Source organism: Akebia trifoliata, chromosome 10 (genome assembly GCF_017979445.1).
Source record: "Akebia trifoliata isolate Shusen 1 chromosome 10, ASM1797944v1, whole genome shotgun sequence".
In the NCBI taxonomy this organism is placed as follows: domain Eukaryota; kingdom Viridiplantae; phylum Streptophyta; class Magnoliopsida; order Ranunculales; family Lardizabalaceae; genus Akebia; species Akebia trifoliata.
The window spans coordinates 29,452,082-29,466,722 of NC_141384.1; the positions used below are offsets into that span (position 1 = coordinate 29,452,082).

The following is a 14,641-nucleotide window of genomic DNA, read 5'->3' on the forward strand; positions in this document are numbered from 1 at the left end:
TATTTTTCCCCGTTGAATTTCATTTTAAGTTTGGGAGTTAAGTGGAAATTCGGTAGCCATCCATTTTCAAAACCTTGGATTTAGTTTAAAAGAAATTGTTTTTTTCATTTTTGGACCTGAGTTTGAAACTTAAGAGGGTTGTGGTGTTGGATTTCTAATGCGATAATCTATTTGAGCAAAAACGAACCTTAGTAAGGTTCAAAAATCTTACCATGTTAGTAAGGAAAGGGTTTCATGTTGTTCATGAAACGTATGGCAGAGATGGGACAATATTCTATGAAAGATCTACTATAGAAACTATCCAAGGAAACGTGGATTATTTCATTCCAAAAGGTTTTGGCCGAAGTACTCCCATCTCTCCCACATGTTGACAATACAATCCCAATGTATCATCCATATACAAAGTTAACGATAAAGCACTCTTTGATTGGATGGTCCAGATTTATTTAAATTCAATATAAGAAATCTGAATGAACTAATGATTTTCTGACTGAAAAATTTTCACTCGGTTGACATGGCAAGTGCCCAGACCATAGATCTTTTTTCCTTGTGTATCCCGAAGAAAAAGGTCTATGATTCTCTATGCACGTGCAACATCGACTGAGTGAAAACTTTCAAGTCAGAAAATCACGACTCAATGTTATATGATAATGATGTAAACTTGTAATGCCATTGCCATCTCACTCCTGGATTGTCCAAGAGTGTGGTTGTAATGTCCGAGAAGATCTCAATCTGTTCGTTTCCAAGATAATTCTAAAATCCAACTTCAATAGAACTCATCCATGAAAACTCTGACAGCTTATTGCTTCAAAATTAAACTTTCAATTGATCTATTTCCTGAAGTACTCTTCAGTTAGGGAAGTATGGTGTCCTTCAAAAACGAACTACTTGAACATGTCCCATGCCCTAATTGTCTAGATTGTACTACTACATATCAACGATAGTTAACACTCTTAAGGAACTACAATACCAGAATTACTCCTATGTATTCTGTCGACATAACGATCATCGACAGACACATTTATTTCTTGGCTCTGAAACCAGTCAAATTGGCAATTTTTTTCCCCCTTTTGCATGCTTGTATTAAATATAATTTCTGGATTCAGATATCTTCATATTTAAAGGGTCACCTGTTGAAATCACATATAAACTGAAAGCATTAAGAGCTAAACAGATTAGTTTTCAGAAATAAAATAGTCGAATCTACTATCATTAATATCGAAAAATAAATCTTAGTTCTAAGTGCACGAATGCATCATATGGAAAGAATGAATTTACCATGTTACAGCTTCGATTTCAGTTCTGGATTTGGTGTTTTAGCCTCCCTAATTAGACCTTCTTGAGTTAATGACACAACAAGCTGCCCATCAACATAGATAAAATTGAACTTCTGTAATGGGGGAAATGTAAAAGAAACACATTCGAGCATCTGATGTAAAAATATCAAGCGAGTTATTTACCTCTCCATTCCTGTTAAACATACGACCAAAACAAAAGCCACGGGCATTACTGGCGGAAGGGCTCTCAGCCTGTAAGAAGATGCATTAGTGTCCTGAATACAGATTCTATGTTTGGACCTATGTTACCTGATTCATGGGTTTGCTTGGTTCGAATTCGGGTTTGCGATTCGTGATTCGCCAATCGAGAATGAACCCAGTTCGTAGGGGTGGACAGAGATGAAAGTATTCGAAGGTTCAAGTGATGAGTAGAGTGAGAAAGAACTTGAAGATGGCAGATTTTGGGAAGAAAATAAATCTAAAGTTTAATTCTATTGTTTATAGATTGAAGACGAGGGTATTTGGTCATTTTTCATCAATCTTTTAATAAAGACCAAGGTCAAAGGGACATCTACAAGTTTAAGATTTTAGGGGGGTTGTCTCAAATGTTATCAACATGTGGAGGGATAAGTGAAAAAAAAGAAGAAGAAAAACTCAGTTTGCTGAATTACACGAATTGAGAGAGAACTGGTTCAATTCGAACCGCTCACGGTTCAGTATCAAATCAATGAATTAGGTAACCCTGGTTTGCACTACTGGATTGAATACGACATCTATCTGTATAGATAGATATCTTGATGACTCTATTCTTTAGAAATAGATTTCAAAAGAGATTCAAACTCTTGTGTCAAAGAAATCCAGCCCAATACCTAATTAGCTTAAGCAACACCAAAATACAGGAAAATAAGCAGAGTTTCTGATACTTGCCGCATATAATATCCAGTCATCAGCTTTAACGGACCTGTGAAACCACATCCTGACAAAAGAAAAGGGCAGATAGTTATATTGATTCCTATAAAACGAGCATTATAATGCCAGAAATATGTTTCATATTAATAAGTAGGACATGACCATGCTCCATAGAACGTGGCAAAAGAAATTGGTGTGAAACTAAACACAAGGAGAGCAATATAATAGTATCCAGGAAAAATTACCATGAAAATATAGTAAAAGTGAAGTACTATTATACGTGACTCGACTCACATTTTCTCTTATAGTTTCCTCACATAAGACTTAATTATAAGTTTGTAATAGTAAAATAAAAAAAGGATATGTAGACATACGAGTGGTCCAGACTGAGTGATGCTGTCTTCAAACCCCTTCTACGGTGAGGATTCAAGCTTATTGAAAGAAATATAAGATCAGAAATATATGCCACCACACACCTGCAATACAACCATTTGAGTAAAGTTGCACAGTAATACGTTCAAGAGTATGTCTTCAACTTAGGAGAAATGAAAATAATAGCCTTTATCCAATATAAAACTTAAAATTCTATAATTTGCTGGAGTTCATATGCTTTATGTGTGTTTTTTTACTTTGCAGTGATTTCAGATTTGGCACATTAATCTAAAACTGTAAATGCCTATACTAACATATATTTGTGTAGAATATAAATAATTCTTAAAGATCTTTCCCATTTATTTTGTTCGACTTTTACTCCTTGTTTGTTTCCTGAATTCACACGTATCCTGAGGAAGATTTTGAGTCAAACTTGCATTTTGAAAAGAAAAAAAAAACTTCTCATCCGACTTAAGATAGCATAACAAGAGTATGAGTCGAACAACAAGCAAATCTTTCCTGTTGTTGCAAATCTTGAAAAGCATGCTAAGCAACCTCACTCACTAAGAAAGCAAGATACCAAAATAATAAAAACAATAACCACTACTAATGAGGGACCTTTTAAAAGATAGATAGCTGCATGGAATGCAAAGAAAAATGCCAGTTACAATGCATTTGGAATAAATACGACTTAATTTGGGAAGTTTTGAAGATCTTGAGTAATTGTCACTCACCTATGTAGAGCCTGGTCATCCGAAAGTTTTCCCCTTGCTTTAAACCAGAACTTTATACTGCAATAGTTCAATTTTCATCAAAAGAGATGTTTTACATATAAGAAAAAGTAAAGCCCAGAGATCAAAAAAGAGCCCCCATAAAGACATGACCTGAAACAATAGCACACATGATATTAAAGAATGTAAGAAACTGGATCTAACCTTGGTGGTGTCTTAGTCTGGTTGGTGTAGGTATTTGGCTCACAGAACCTTACCTCCACAGGCCAGGGGATGAACTTTTTCGTGGCCACCTTGTTCCGATAATTCCTGTTGTTAGGACTCATTTAATTATAAACAAAAGAAAATTTAAAGCACAGCTTAATCACTGATATTCCTCAACCGTACAAGCACAAGTTACCCTTTCCCCTTACAAATTAGGTCCCACCTAAAGAGAAAGTCTTCAAAGAAGAGGCCTCTAAAGTCTCTAAACTGTTTGCACCACAAGAATAAAATGCCCAAGATAGCAATAACTACATCATTGAGCGAATTCTCTTTGCCCTCAAGAATGTCACATCACATCATCATCATAATCTTCTACGCCTTGTCCCAAACATAGGAGTTTGCCACTTGAGTCCTATTTTGCAATTCAAATCCATTTCTATTTTAAAGACAAACTCAACATTCTGCTTAGGGGTGTTTAATTACCCATGGAAGATGGACGGGATTTCCATTTTCCATTGTTTGATTGGTTTTTTTCACGGAACATTGAAATTTACCCTTATTTAAAAATCTAGCTAAGGGTGGATTTCATTTTCCCACCTAGCCCCATGAGAAAATGAAATCCAGTACAAAAATCCATCTGTGAGAGGGAGGAGTGGCTTTTTCCAGAAGCCTTCCAAGTAAAGGCATCACTCATTTTAAGTACTATTCCTTGTGAACATCCCCCCAGTAAATGCATCATTCATTTTAGGTACAATTCCTTGTGAACATCCCACACCCCATTGACTCCCACCCTCCCGTCCAATTTTGCCTCCCATATACTCTCTATTTTCTCTTCTTCCTATTCTTTAAGTCCTTTTACTTTTGTCTCCACATCATCCCATTTAATATTGTGTTTTCTTCTACATAAAATCTCACGAGGGAGAGAATTATTTGGGTCAATGTTTAAGTCATACAAGTGTTTTGAGAGAGTTATGGCCAAAATACTAATAGGATATTACATTTACATGGGATTGGCTTCTCAAGGTCAAATGACTGAAGTCGATTTGGTCAGCATTCTCTCTTCGGCTTCTAGAATGGAGGGAACTTGGAGACCTGCAAATACCTTAGATTATATCCTAGCTATTGTAGAGAACATCTCTTATTCTTTAACTCATTTTATGCTGATTAAGAAGGGGACAAACGAGCCAAAGATGGAGAATCTAGTAAAGTTTTGTTCACAGAGAATAAAAGTCTCTAAGTCATTATATTTTCCCTTAGTAAAATTTTCAGATTCATCCCTCTGAAGATAATCACTCTAATATAAAATTGCAACATTTGTGGAATCATATATCATTTTTAGACCTACTTCACTACAATACTGCAGAAATATTGAAGCAACTATTATGGAGAAGTACACAACAAGGGAAACAAGCAAAACATTGGTCTGTCCAGTAGAATTCATAGAAACGTTTGGGAAAAAGTAGTACATCAAATCAAATTATGATCTGAAGGAAACCTGGGAAGACGAGGATCAGTAAGACGTCTCTCCCGCAGCCCTTCCATTGATAGAAGCTGCAGCGGATTATTGGAGTTCAATCACTTGAACATACATACTGGAATGATTGAAATTAACGGAAGTAAAATTCAATTACCGTTTCTGGAGCTGGCACAGATGGCATAGTAACTTCCTGGTGTTCAAACCCTTGTTCTTCTTTCTGTAGAATAAATTTAACCCAATGTCATATTCACTTGAATTTGTAAGCATTCTTATTGAAGCTAGCTTCACCACTGCATTGTAAGAAAACATGGATCAAATGCAAATTTATAAAGAAAAATATGAAGAAACTGCGTCACCCGCCTAAAAAGTTTTTTTCCCCCTGGAAAAAGAGTTAGCACTAGGGACTAGGGTGCAAATTATTTTATAAATGCGTAAAAAAAATCATCAAATAAAGTTTGATATGGCCTTATAGATCAATTGCTTTCTTACCCATGATACTTTAAAATAAAAAATAAGAACCATATATATCCTACACAACATACCGCCGATGGACTGACAAAAGAGTTGGACCAAGAAAGTCATTTGAAATAATAACAACAATGGTAGGTTTCGATGCAAGACTGAACCACACCTCAATACAAGAATCATGATGGTCCTCGCCAAAGACTAGACATAGCGAAGGATGGGAGATCAACATAGGACTTGTTGACGGTTGAGCAATTTCATTAAGAACCCTACAAGAAGATGAGCTAAAAGCTCTTCTCTAGGCTAATACAAAATGTTCAAGATGATCAAAACTATTGATTCCCTACTAAAGGGAGTTGTGCGTTAGAGCTCTTGCTTTTGTTTATGTATCATATTTAGTTATACTTCTGCTACAATATAATGTATCATTGTCAGAAACCGTGGTATTATATATTGTATAGGAAATATCTCACATTGAGATTCTAACACTTAATCTTGAGTATATGTGTTAGAATTTTGGAGATGAGGATCCGGAGATGGATGAGTGGATTAAAGAAAAAGATGATGGATGAAAAGAAGCAGCACATCTAACTTGTGAAAGTGGTTTTTGAACAAGTTGATAAAATTGATACGCAAATGAATAACTTGGGTAAAGCACATTACTTGAAATGAAGCAAGCAAAGTGAATACGACTTGTCCTTTTTGTGTTGCATCTACTCGTCGGGTAGCAAAGCTATTCCCATCACGTAGACGATGGACCAGGTATACAATCGGCACTGAAAATATATATATGAATAGATTAGATGAGGCTATACAGGTTTCTTATCTCAAATAAAAAGGTCCACTTGTACCAAATTTAGGTAGATGCTCTACCATTTCTAATCAAAGTCGCAACTAGCAACATATGCAACTAAATAAGGATAAATTATATTTAATATTAATTTAACAGACATAGGAGTAATGAATGAGTATCATAGCAACATCTCAAACTTTTTTTTTGGCCATCAAGGTTATTTTAAGTCCCCAACACCCCCCCCCCCCCCCCGGCCAAAAAAAAAAATTGACAACATCAAAATTCTATGAGAAATTTATTACTTCATCGCCTCAAAATTTTGTCAATTATGTAGTTGAGTACTCTCTGTATATGTAAAAGTTTAACTAAGACAATAAAATTGGAGGAAGTTGGTATTTTCTCCGGTAATATTTTTCCTTGTTTATGCTTTAATGTTGTGTTTTGTGTCTTATTAGGTACTCCCTCCCTAACTTCCTTTCCCTGTTGTTGCTTCGTTGGTAATAGAAGAAATTGTACTTATAAAATAAGGTGAGAATAATTATTAGAAAAAGTCGGAAATAGGAGGGAAGAAAAGGCGAGAGAAAATTTTCTGAACTAAAAAATGCCCTATCTCCCAAACACATCCTGTTTATTGAATCCAAGACATTCAATTTCTAACCAAATCAAGGATGCAATCTAAACGTCAAGAGAGGGAGAGGTCATTGCTTCTCTAGATTGTTGTACCTTAAGAATAATACATAGTGTTCTTGGGGGAGGGTGTTGCATGAGCATTCATGGAAAGGGGAGGCTCATTTTCCTGGCAGAAAATATTATATCAAGGTGAACCTACTGGCATCTAAGACGCATTACTGTCATCTCAATGGAATAGTGAGAAAATATGGGGCACATATTCTCAAGGTACACCACATTAATTGTTCAGCTATTTCACAGGAAGAATTCATAACCAACATTTATGGGAAGGCTTTCAACACATCAGGATATTGTAAAAGGGGACTAGTCGATCCTGATGCATGTTTCTTCTTTTCTTGAGAGCTCTTAAAATATATGTCAGAGATATAGACGCAAGCACTACAATTGAAGTAAAAATAGGCTCACAATAGAGGAAAGTTGTAAGGGATACTTTTATGAGGAATATAAGGTATGAGTTATAAGAGCTAGGGCGCTCAACGAGCATTTGTCCAAGGATTATAACACCTCATTTGAGAAACCAGGTGGCTGGCAAGGCTTTGAGGCCATAATTTTGTGGACTATGATGGTACTCTAAGTAGACAGGAAGACAAAGGGGATAAAGGAGGATGACATAGGTGTGTGCATTTTGAATTTCTTGAAGGTGTCGTGTTGCACTCCTCATGTGTCAGACTATCAGACACCAAGAAACATGTTAGTAGCATAGTTAAATAGAAGGCACCATCAGAATCGAAAACAAAAAATCATAGGTAATATTTCACTGTTCACTCTAGATGATAGAAAATGCACTTACTGCCAAGGTCCCCAGCAAGAAGGAAATAGCAGTGCAAACTATGCACAACTTTAAGGCAATCAACTGTTTTCGAAGCCGCGGCCAATGCCTGCAAATCATAGAACATTATCATGAGTCAGGAGTCAGGACGTTAATAAACTTGGAATAAAACAAATTTCACGGCACAACTAATGCCTTCACTTCAACTCAATTAAACTTAGACCATTCTGACAAACAAACAAATATTCACAGAGAAACTGAGCTTAGCAGTTTAGCAGAAAATATAAGGAAGTAGGAAGAAATATTGATACCAAATTTAATTTGATTGTTGGCTGCAAAAATGAATGGCAATGGAAAGACAAAGACATTATAATGTGCTTGAATTTTTGGGCCCACCATATGGGCAGAAAAGCAAAACATAATAATTAAGAAATCATTTATATCATAATATCAAGGGTTTTTAAGTCAAAGGGAAAAGGAAAAAAAGCCAATCCTGACAATCTAAACTAACAGAAGAAATTATTATGAATTCATCTATGTTATTCTGTTGTCTATGAGTGTTTTAAGGGCTTCTCATGGCATCGGGCACAAGTTCCAAGTTCTTGACCTTGGATTTAGCATGTAAGCATTTGGACAATCAGAAATTTTAGCTCATGCATATGTTCCTATACAATTAGTTTAGATCAAGTGCAACAAAAGAACTTACAGAAAACATGCTAGTATTACAACAAATTAGAGTACAAAGGGGATGAACCATGCCTGCCCAATAAATTGTCCTCCAAAAACCTGTGCAAATCTTGGAGCATCAGGCAAGGTGAATCCACGAAATATATTCACCTTCAAAACAAACAGAAAAAGAAAAAGAAAAAGAAAAAAAAAACAAAGAAAGCAAGAAAATGAGTATTAAGTATAAACAAATTATCAAAATATGCATGAGAATATGAATTGTTCATAGTCTTATCATTCTATAAGAAACATGATGCATCTACGATATCACAACCTAACTCAAGGATCCAATTAATAAGTTTACCAACTTCAGGGTCCCCTGGCCAACCTGTCTCAAGAAATAACATACAATATATATACATGGCATGTATCTATACAATACATATAGTGAATGTGCACATATATGACATGTAACAATTCTTAAGGGGTCAAGAATACATCTAATCAATGGTTCATAAGTGTACAATGGCGCTGGTGCATATGTAGGTCGACTGCCACTTCATCGAGGGGTCCTTCAAACCCTCATGTTTTCAAGGCAATACTGATAGCTAACATGATTCATCCACATCAGTTTGAGGGCTTGGGGACGAATAGTAAGGGATGTCTTGCAAGCATGTGAGAGGGTACCTTACACTTGGTACAAGTATTCCTGTAATATACTCTCAAGCTTTACCATGCAGATCTGGAGGACCCTACTCAAAAAACTTCTACAAGACCATCATGCCAGAGTGAGAAGTGTAATGAGTTCTCACAGTCTGTCGAATGAGCATCATCATGGGCAAGAGATAGCCGATCAAGTACTTGGTGAAGTTGCACTTCAGTTGGTACTATCCTGCTAAATTGGAGAAATTTTACAACATAATTTATTGTTTGTACTTTGTAGTTCGATATCACAAATGATTATCAAAAATAGTTTGGCTCATTATTTCCAAAGTCCACTCTTTCTCTAATATTTACATGGTGAAGTTAACACAATTGTAATGGAGGTTATGAACAGGCAACGCAAACACAAATCCACGTCTCTGACCATGCATTAAAAATGATGGGAGATGGACTACAAATATCAGATACGGATTTCCAACAGTTTATCAAGAAATCAGGTACATATTTATGTATAAGAATTTAAATAAAACACTAATCAAAAACAAAAATATGCAAACATGACTAGCTGAGACATCCAATCAATTCAAACATTCATAATAATCTAAAGCTTAAGTACTATTAGCTCCAAATATTAAAAATATCGCATTAGCATAATTTAGCATACTTCTATTGGATCCAACTGCAGTATATGCTCCAGCATTGAACATGTTTCATGTGTTTCATCCGCATTCCATATTGATTTTGGCTGCAACAAAGTACTATATTTATGGGGCAGCACCAAGCAGGTCAGCTGCCATCATTAACAATGCATCAGAAAAATACTAGGAGCAGTATGAGGCCATGTAATATAGATTCAATGTTCTTTTATCCGTAAAAATCAAATATGCAATTGACACAGCAAAGTACTGCAGTTTTTCTAGAAAAAACCAGCTACCTTAGACAAAGCAATTACATCAGCCTGATGAACATATGTTGCAATACCTATAAAATCATAGAATCAAGGACATCCATTAAAGACTAAAATATTAGAATTATAGATAATAAAACCATAATCAATATTAGCAATAGCAATATACTTTAACTACAAGCAGTCAATCGCCAAAAGGGATCATGGTAATATTTAAAATTTTGGTATTCTCTCTGAAAAAGAAGCTGAAATATGATTACCATTGGGTTAATCATGTTGTAGAACCAAATTTAATTGCACGACACATTATAACATAATACAATCCAACATTGTTAATACACCACACTGTAAAGATGCATTGTCATTCTTTTAGTAAATTATTCAGATTGTAAGCATATCGAGGGTCACATTAGATCATTTAGCCACTCCCAATCACGGACAAAGGACGGTTGTATCAGGTAGACAGTCAGCGTGAAATGAAGCCAAAACTATAATATGGATACGAAACCATTGACTTTGCCAACCCATTAATTGGGATAAGGTGTAGCCAATGACAACGAGTGATGATGAACCAAGACCACCTAGCAGTCATTTAAAGAGCTAAAAACTGACTGGTCAATCGTAAAATCATGAGAACAATGTGAACAGTGCTAAACCTTAATATATTAGACGATGGCGACAGTTAAAAAAACCTACTAATTCTGCAACCTATGATGTCTGTTTTTTTTAATGTATATTTTCCTCCACTCTCGAGTGTGACATACCCCAGTTAAGCACTGTGACCCTCTTATATTCATAGTTCTCCCCCTCTCCAACAGATCGATCTTTTGGAGTAGTTGGTTGGTCAACATGTTATCAAAGCGCTAGGTTCGCATAGGTCAGGGGTTCTATTCTTTCCAACCTTATGGGTGAGGGGGAGTGTTTTGAGTGCATATTTTCCTCCACTCCCAGGTGTGTCGTACGACTCGTACCCCAATTAAGTTTTGTGACCCTTTTATATTCATATTTCTCCCCCTCTCCAACAGATCGGTCTTTTGGAGTAGATGGTTGGTTAACAAGTTTGTTTTGTTTTCTTTGATTCTCCTCAACATCCTGCTTTGCACTCTTCTATTTCATTCTAATGGTTTTTATACTTACCAAAAGGAACATATATTATGTAATTTTTTGGTCAAATGATTACATACACACACGAGAATATAAGAGGGTCACAGGACTTAACTGGGGTATCACACACACACACATGTAATTTGACCAAAAGGTCTATCCATTTCTGGATTTTTACCAAACATGTAAAGCTTGAACCGAAGAAAAAAAAATGGCATCGGAAGCACGATATGCAATAAGTAGGTTAATTCGACTTAAATGAACAAAGAAGTCTGCTTCTCACCATAACCAAAATAATCATATGGTTTCAAATGAAAATCTGAAGCATTTTCTTCTTCCACATTGAAAGATCCACAAACCTCAGCCTGCCAATCATGTGTTAGAAGTAAACCACGTGTTCCACATATCTTGTTAAAATTGATCTTATCTACAACTGAGAATAAAAATAAGAACTTGCCTCTCCCTCCCAAATGAAATAAATTCCATCCCCAATTTCCCCTTCTCGAACGACGTACTCTCTGCAATCTACAACACAAAATCCCAAACAAAGCAAGGATTAACAGTATAATGGCCAAATTTCTGTCATTTAAAGATAAAAAAAAGAGTAAAATAAGACGAATCTCTTCTCACTGTAACGTTTGATTCGAATGACTTCGGCAATCTTCTTGAGAGATGAACTTGGGAGCCTCTGTAGTAAAGGAACGTGACCAAGAAATTCGATCACTGCTCTTCCAACAGAGATTGAAAAAAAAACAAAAAAATCAGCAAAAATTATAGATAATTTGGGAAATTCATACAAGAGATTGTGAATTTGTGATAGATTGAACAAGAAATGTCGTTAAACATATATTTAAAACAACTGACAGATTAACAGAATGTCTAAAATCGAAGAGATATTATCGAAAATTAGGGTTGTTTGATTCACCTTCTTCGGTGTCCATTTGAAGGTTCTGAAGCTGCAATTGGATTGGATTGAAGAACTTCAGTCTCTCTCTATCCGACTTTTTCGGGTTCTTTTTATAGTTTTCTGTTGCGACTTGCAATATAAATAAGAAAATAAAACGGGAATTTTGTTAACTTGTGCCCTTAGTGCATACGTTAACGTGCAATAAATTCACTTCGAAAATTGGAATCTTAGGGTATTTTAGTAAAAAAGTAGTTTTTTTCGAGGCCGTTTTCGGTACAAAATCCAATTTTCAAAATGAATTTATTGCACGTTTAACGAGGGCACACACACACAAGACCCATAAAACAGACTTACAATCATTCTCATGTATAGACCTAGGGATGATCATCGATATTCGAAGAACGAACTTGAAGACCATCCGTTGGATTAGATCTAGGGAGGATCGACACTCGGGATGATGCTATAATTTTCTTAAATGTAACTGCTTTTCGAACTTGACTGCCAATATCTCTGATCAGATGGACGAACCGTGATAAGGATGCGAGTCCGACTACCCTTACTAAGTTAGTAAGGATTTCACCCTTACTAATGCTGTCTTTGGATTGAGAGAAGCGGAGAGAAGAGAAGTGAAAATAAATGAGTTCCTCTCCATTTTTGCTGTTTGGATTGTTAAGTGGGGAGAGAAAAGAAAAGAATTAAAGAGAAGAGCAAAGAAAAAAAACGTCTCCCAAAAGAATCAGAAGAGGAGAGAAATTTTTTTAAAATATTTTATAATTTCAATTCTATCCCAAGATCTCTTTTAAGATATTTTAAAATTTCAAAGTTGTCTCAAGTTCTCTCTTGCCAATCCAAACATAATGAATAGAATTTGAATTTCTCTTCTCTTCTCTTATCTTAATGAATTTCTCTTCTCTCAATTCAAATATAACCTACAGTTCCTTTGACTCACCTAGTCGCATCTAAAAACATGATCCGATGCTTCAAGGTTATAGAGGGAAAAACTCTTTCAACTTTGAAAAGAAATAATTTGGTTGAATTTCAATTTGAAGTTTGGGAGATGTGTGGAATTCAGCAGCTGTTCATTTTCAAAGTCTTTGACTAATTTCAAAGAAAACATTTTTTGGGAAAAAACAAAAAAGGTTGGGTCTAAATTTTTTGAAGAAACTTAGAGTATTGTGCTGTTGGATTACTGAAATATTTGAGCAAAACAATCCATAGTAATGCTTAAAATCTTACTATCTTAGTAAGGAAAATGTTTCTCTAACTAACTTTGTAAAGATTATAAACCTTATTGAAGGTTGTTTTGTTCAAATGATTTACCATATTAACAATCCACCAATAAAACCCTCTAGATTTCAAGGAAAAACTCACATTAAAAAATAAAAGAGCCAAACTAGAGTAACATTGAAATTGACATTGTTTGAGTCATTGCTATGTACTGCACAAAACCATAGATACTTCTCACTCGTTTCTCGGTGAAAAGCATCTATAGTTATATAGATACATCCATGTCACCAATGTCCTAAACAATGTCAATTTCAATGTTACTTCAACATTTTCTAAAGAAAAAAATCACAAAATAATTTTCTTAGGAATTAATTCAGGATTTTGAAAATGGACGATTACCAAAATTTTAAGTAACTCTCAAATTTAAAATTAAAATTCAGAGGTGAAAAATAACCTATTTTTTTCAAAGTATATAGAATTTTGTCCTTATCAACCCTAAAGCATCAAATCATGATTTTAGATGCCACAATTTGCGGTCAAGGACCTTAGTGAGAATGAAATCCCTACGTACTTAGTAAGGCTAGTTGGACCGAATTACCATCAGCCCGAACACACCATCGTCGCTGGAGCCGGCTTGAATTAAGGAGTTTGGTAATGGTTGCTCTCAAGCCTCAATTCAACTCGTTTGGGTCATAAAGAGCCAAGAGTTTACATCTCCTACAACTCTAATTATCATGTTCCATGGAGTTGCAACTACCACTTACAAGGCACGTGGTGCATGCATCACTGTGTGGTGTGTCCAACGTGAGTTCAATGATGGCCTACATGTTGGAAGAGTGTTGATAATATGCGTACTTTATGACATGAAAGTACATAACTCATTTTTATAACTTAGTAAAAATGAAAAGAGAGAGAGAGAAAGAGAGTTTATCTTTCCTGCTCATGGTGAAAAAAAATAAACTTTTAGATCTGATCACTTTGTAGCATTTAAAATCATCATGATTCGATGAAATGAATTATTTATTTATTTATTATTATTAAAAAGGTATCTTGACTAGTTTGCGCACACCAACTATTCCCTCCTTTCTGAACAAGACTTGCGAAACATGGTTTTTAATCCTGTAGTCTGTGACCACTGATATTAGTAGTCGGTGGGAATCGAACTTGAAATCACAAGAGGAGCACACCCCTTGACCCTGAAGTGCTACCACTCGACCACCCATCTGGTGGTTGATGAAATAGAGTTGTAAAGGATAAAATTATATTAACTTTAAAAAAAATGAAAAATAAATAAATAAATAAATTATATTTTCGCTGTTGAATTTTATTTTAAAATTTGGTACTCGATAGCCGTCCGTTTTAAACACCTAGGCTCGAGCTCGAAAAACAATTATTTTTAATTCTTTTATTTATTTATTTTTAATATGAATATTTTCATGAAATCTAGATGGTTGTGTTGTTAGATTGTCAATGTAATAAT

At 35.2% G+C, this 14,641-nt stretch overlaps 1 protein-coding gene across 1 annotated transcript; it reads right to left on the reverse strand.

The window, feature by feature from the left end:
* Positions 1-785: 785 nt before the first annotated feature.
* On the reverse strand, positions 786-12,110 carry LOC147393703 (acyl-CoA hydrolase 2-like). Its single transcript, XM_086455884.1, has 18 exons — positions 11,953-12,110; positions 11,658-11,750; positions 11,485-11,552; positions 11,311-11,392; positions 9,951-9,997; positions 9,681-9,806; positions 8,447-8,524; positions 7,709-7,796; positions 6,099-6,211; positions 5,125-5,187; positions 4,989-5,044; positions 3,494-3,598; positions 3,293-3,349; positions 2,561-2,662; positions 2,205-2,253; positions 1,461-1,529; positions 1,279-1,360; positions 786-1,130 (listed from the first exon to the last, which is right to left on the reverse strand). Exons 1-17 carry the CDS (start codon positions 11,966-11,968, stop codon positions 1,283-1,285), a joined length of 1,290 nt encoding a protein of 429 aa, XP_086312010.1. The 5' UTR covers positions 11,969-12,110; the 3' UTR covers positions 786-1,130; positions 1,279-1,282.
* Positions 12,111-14,641: the final 2,531 nt, after the last annotated feature.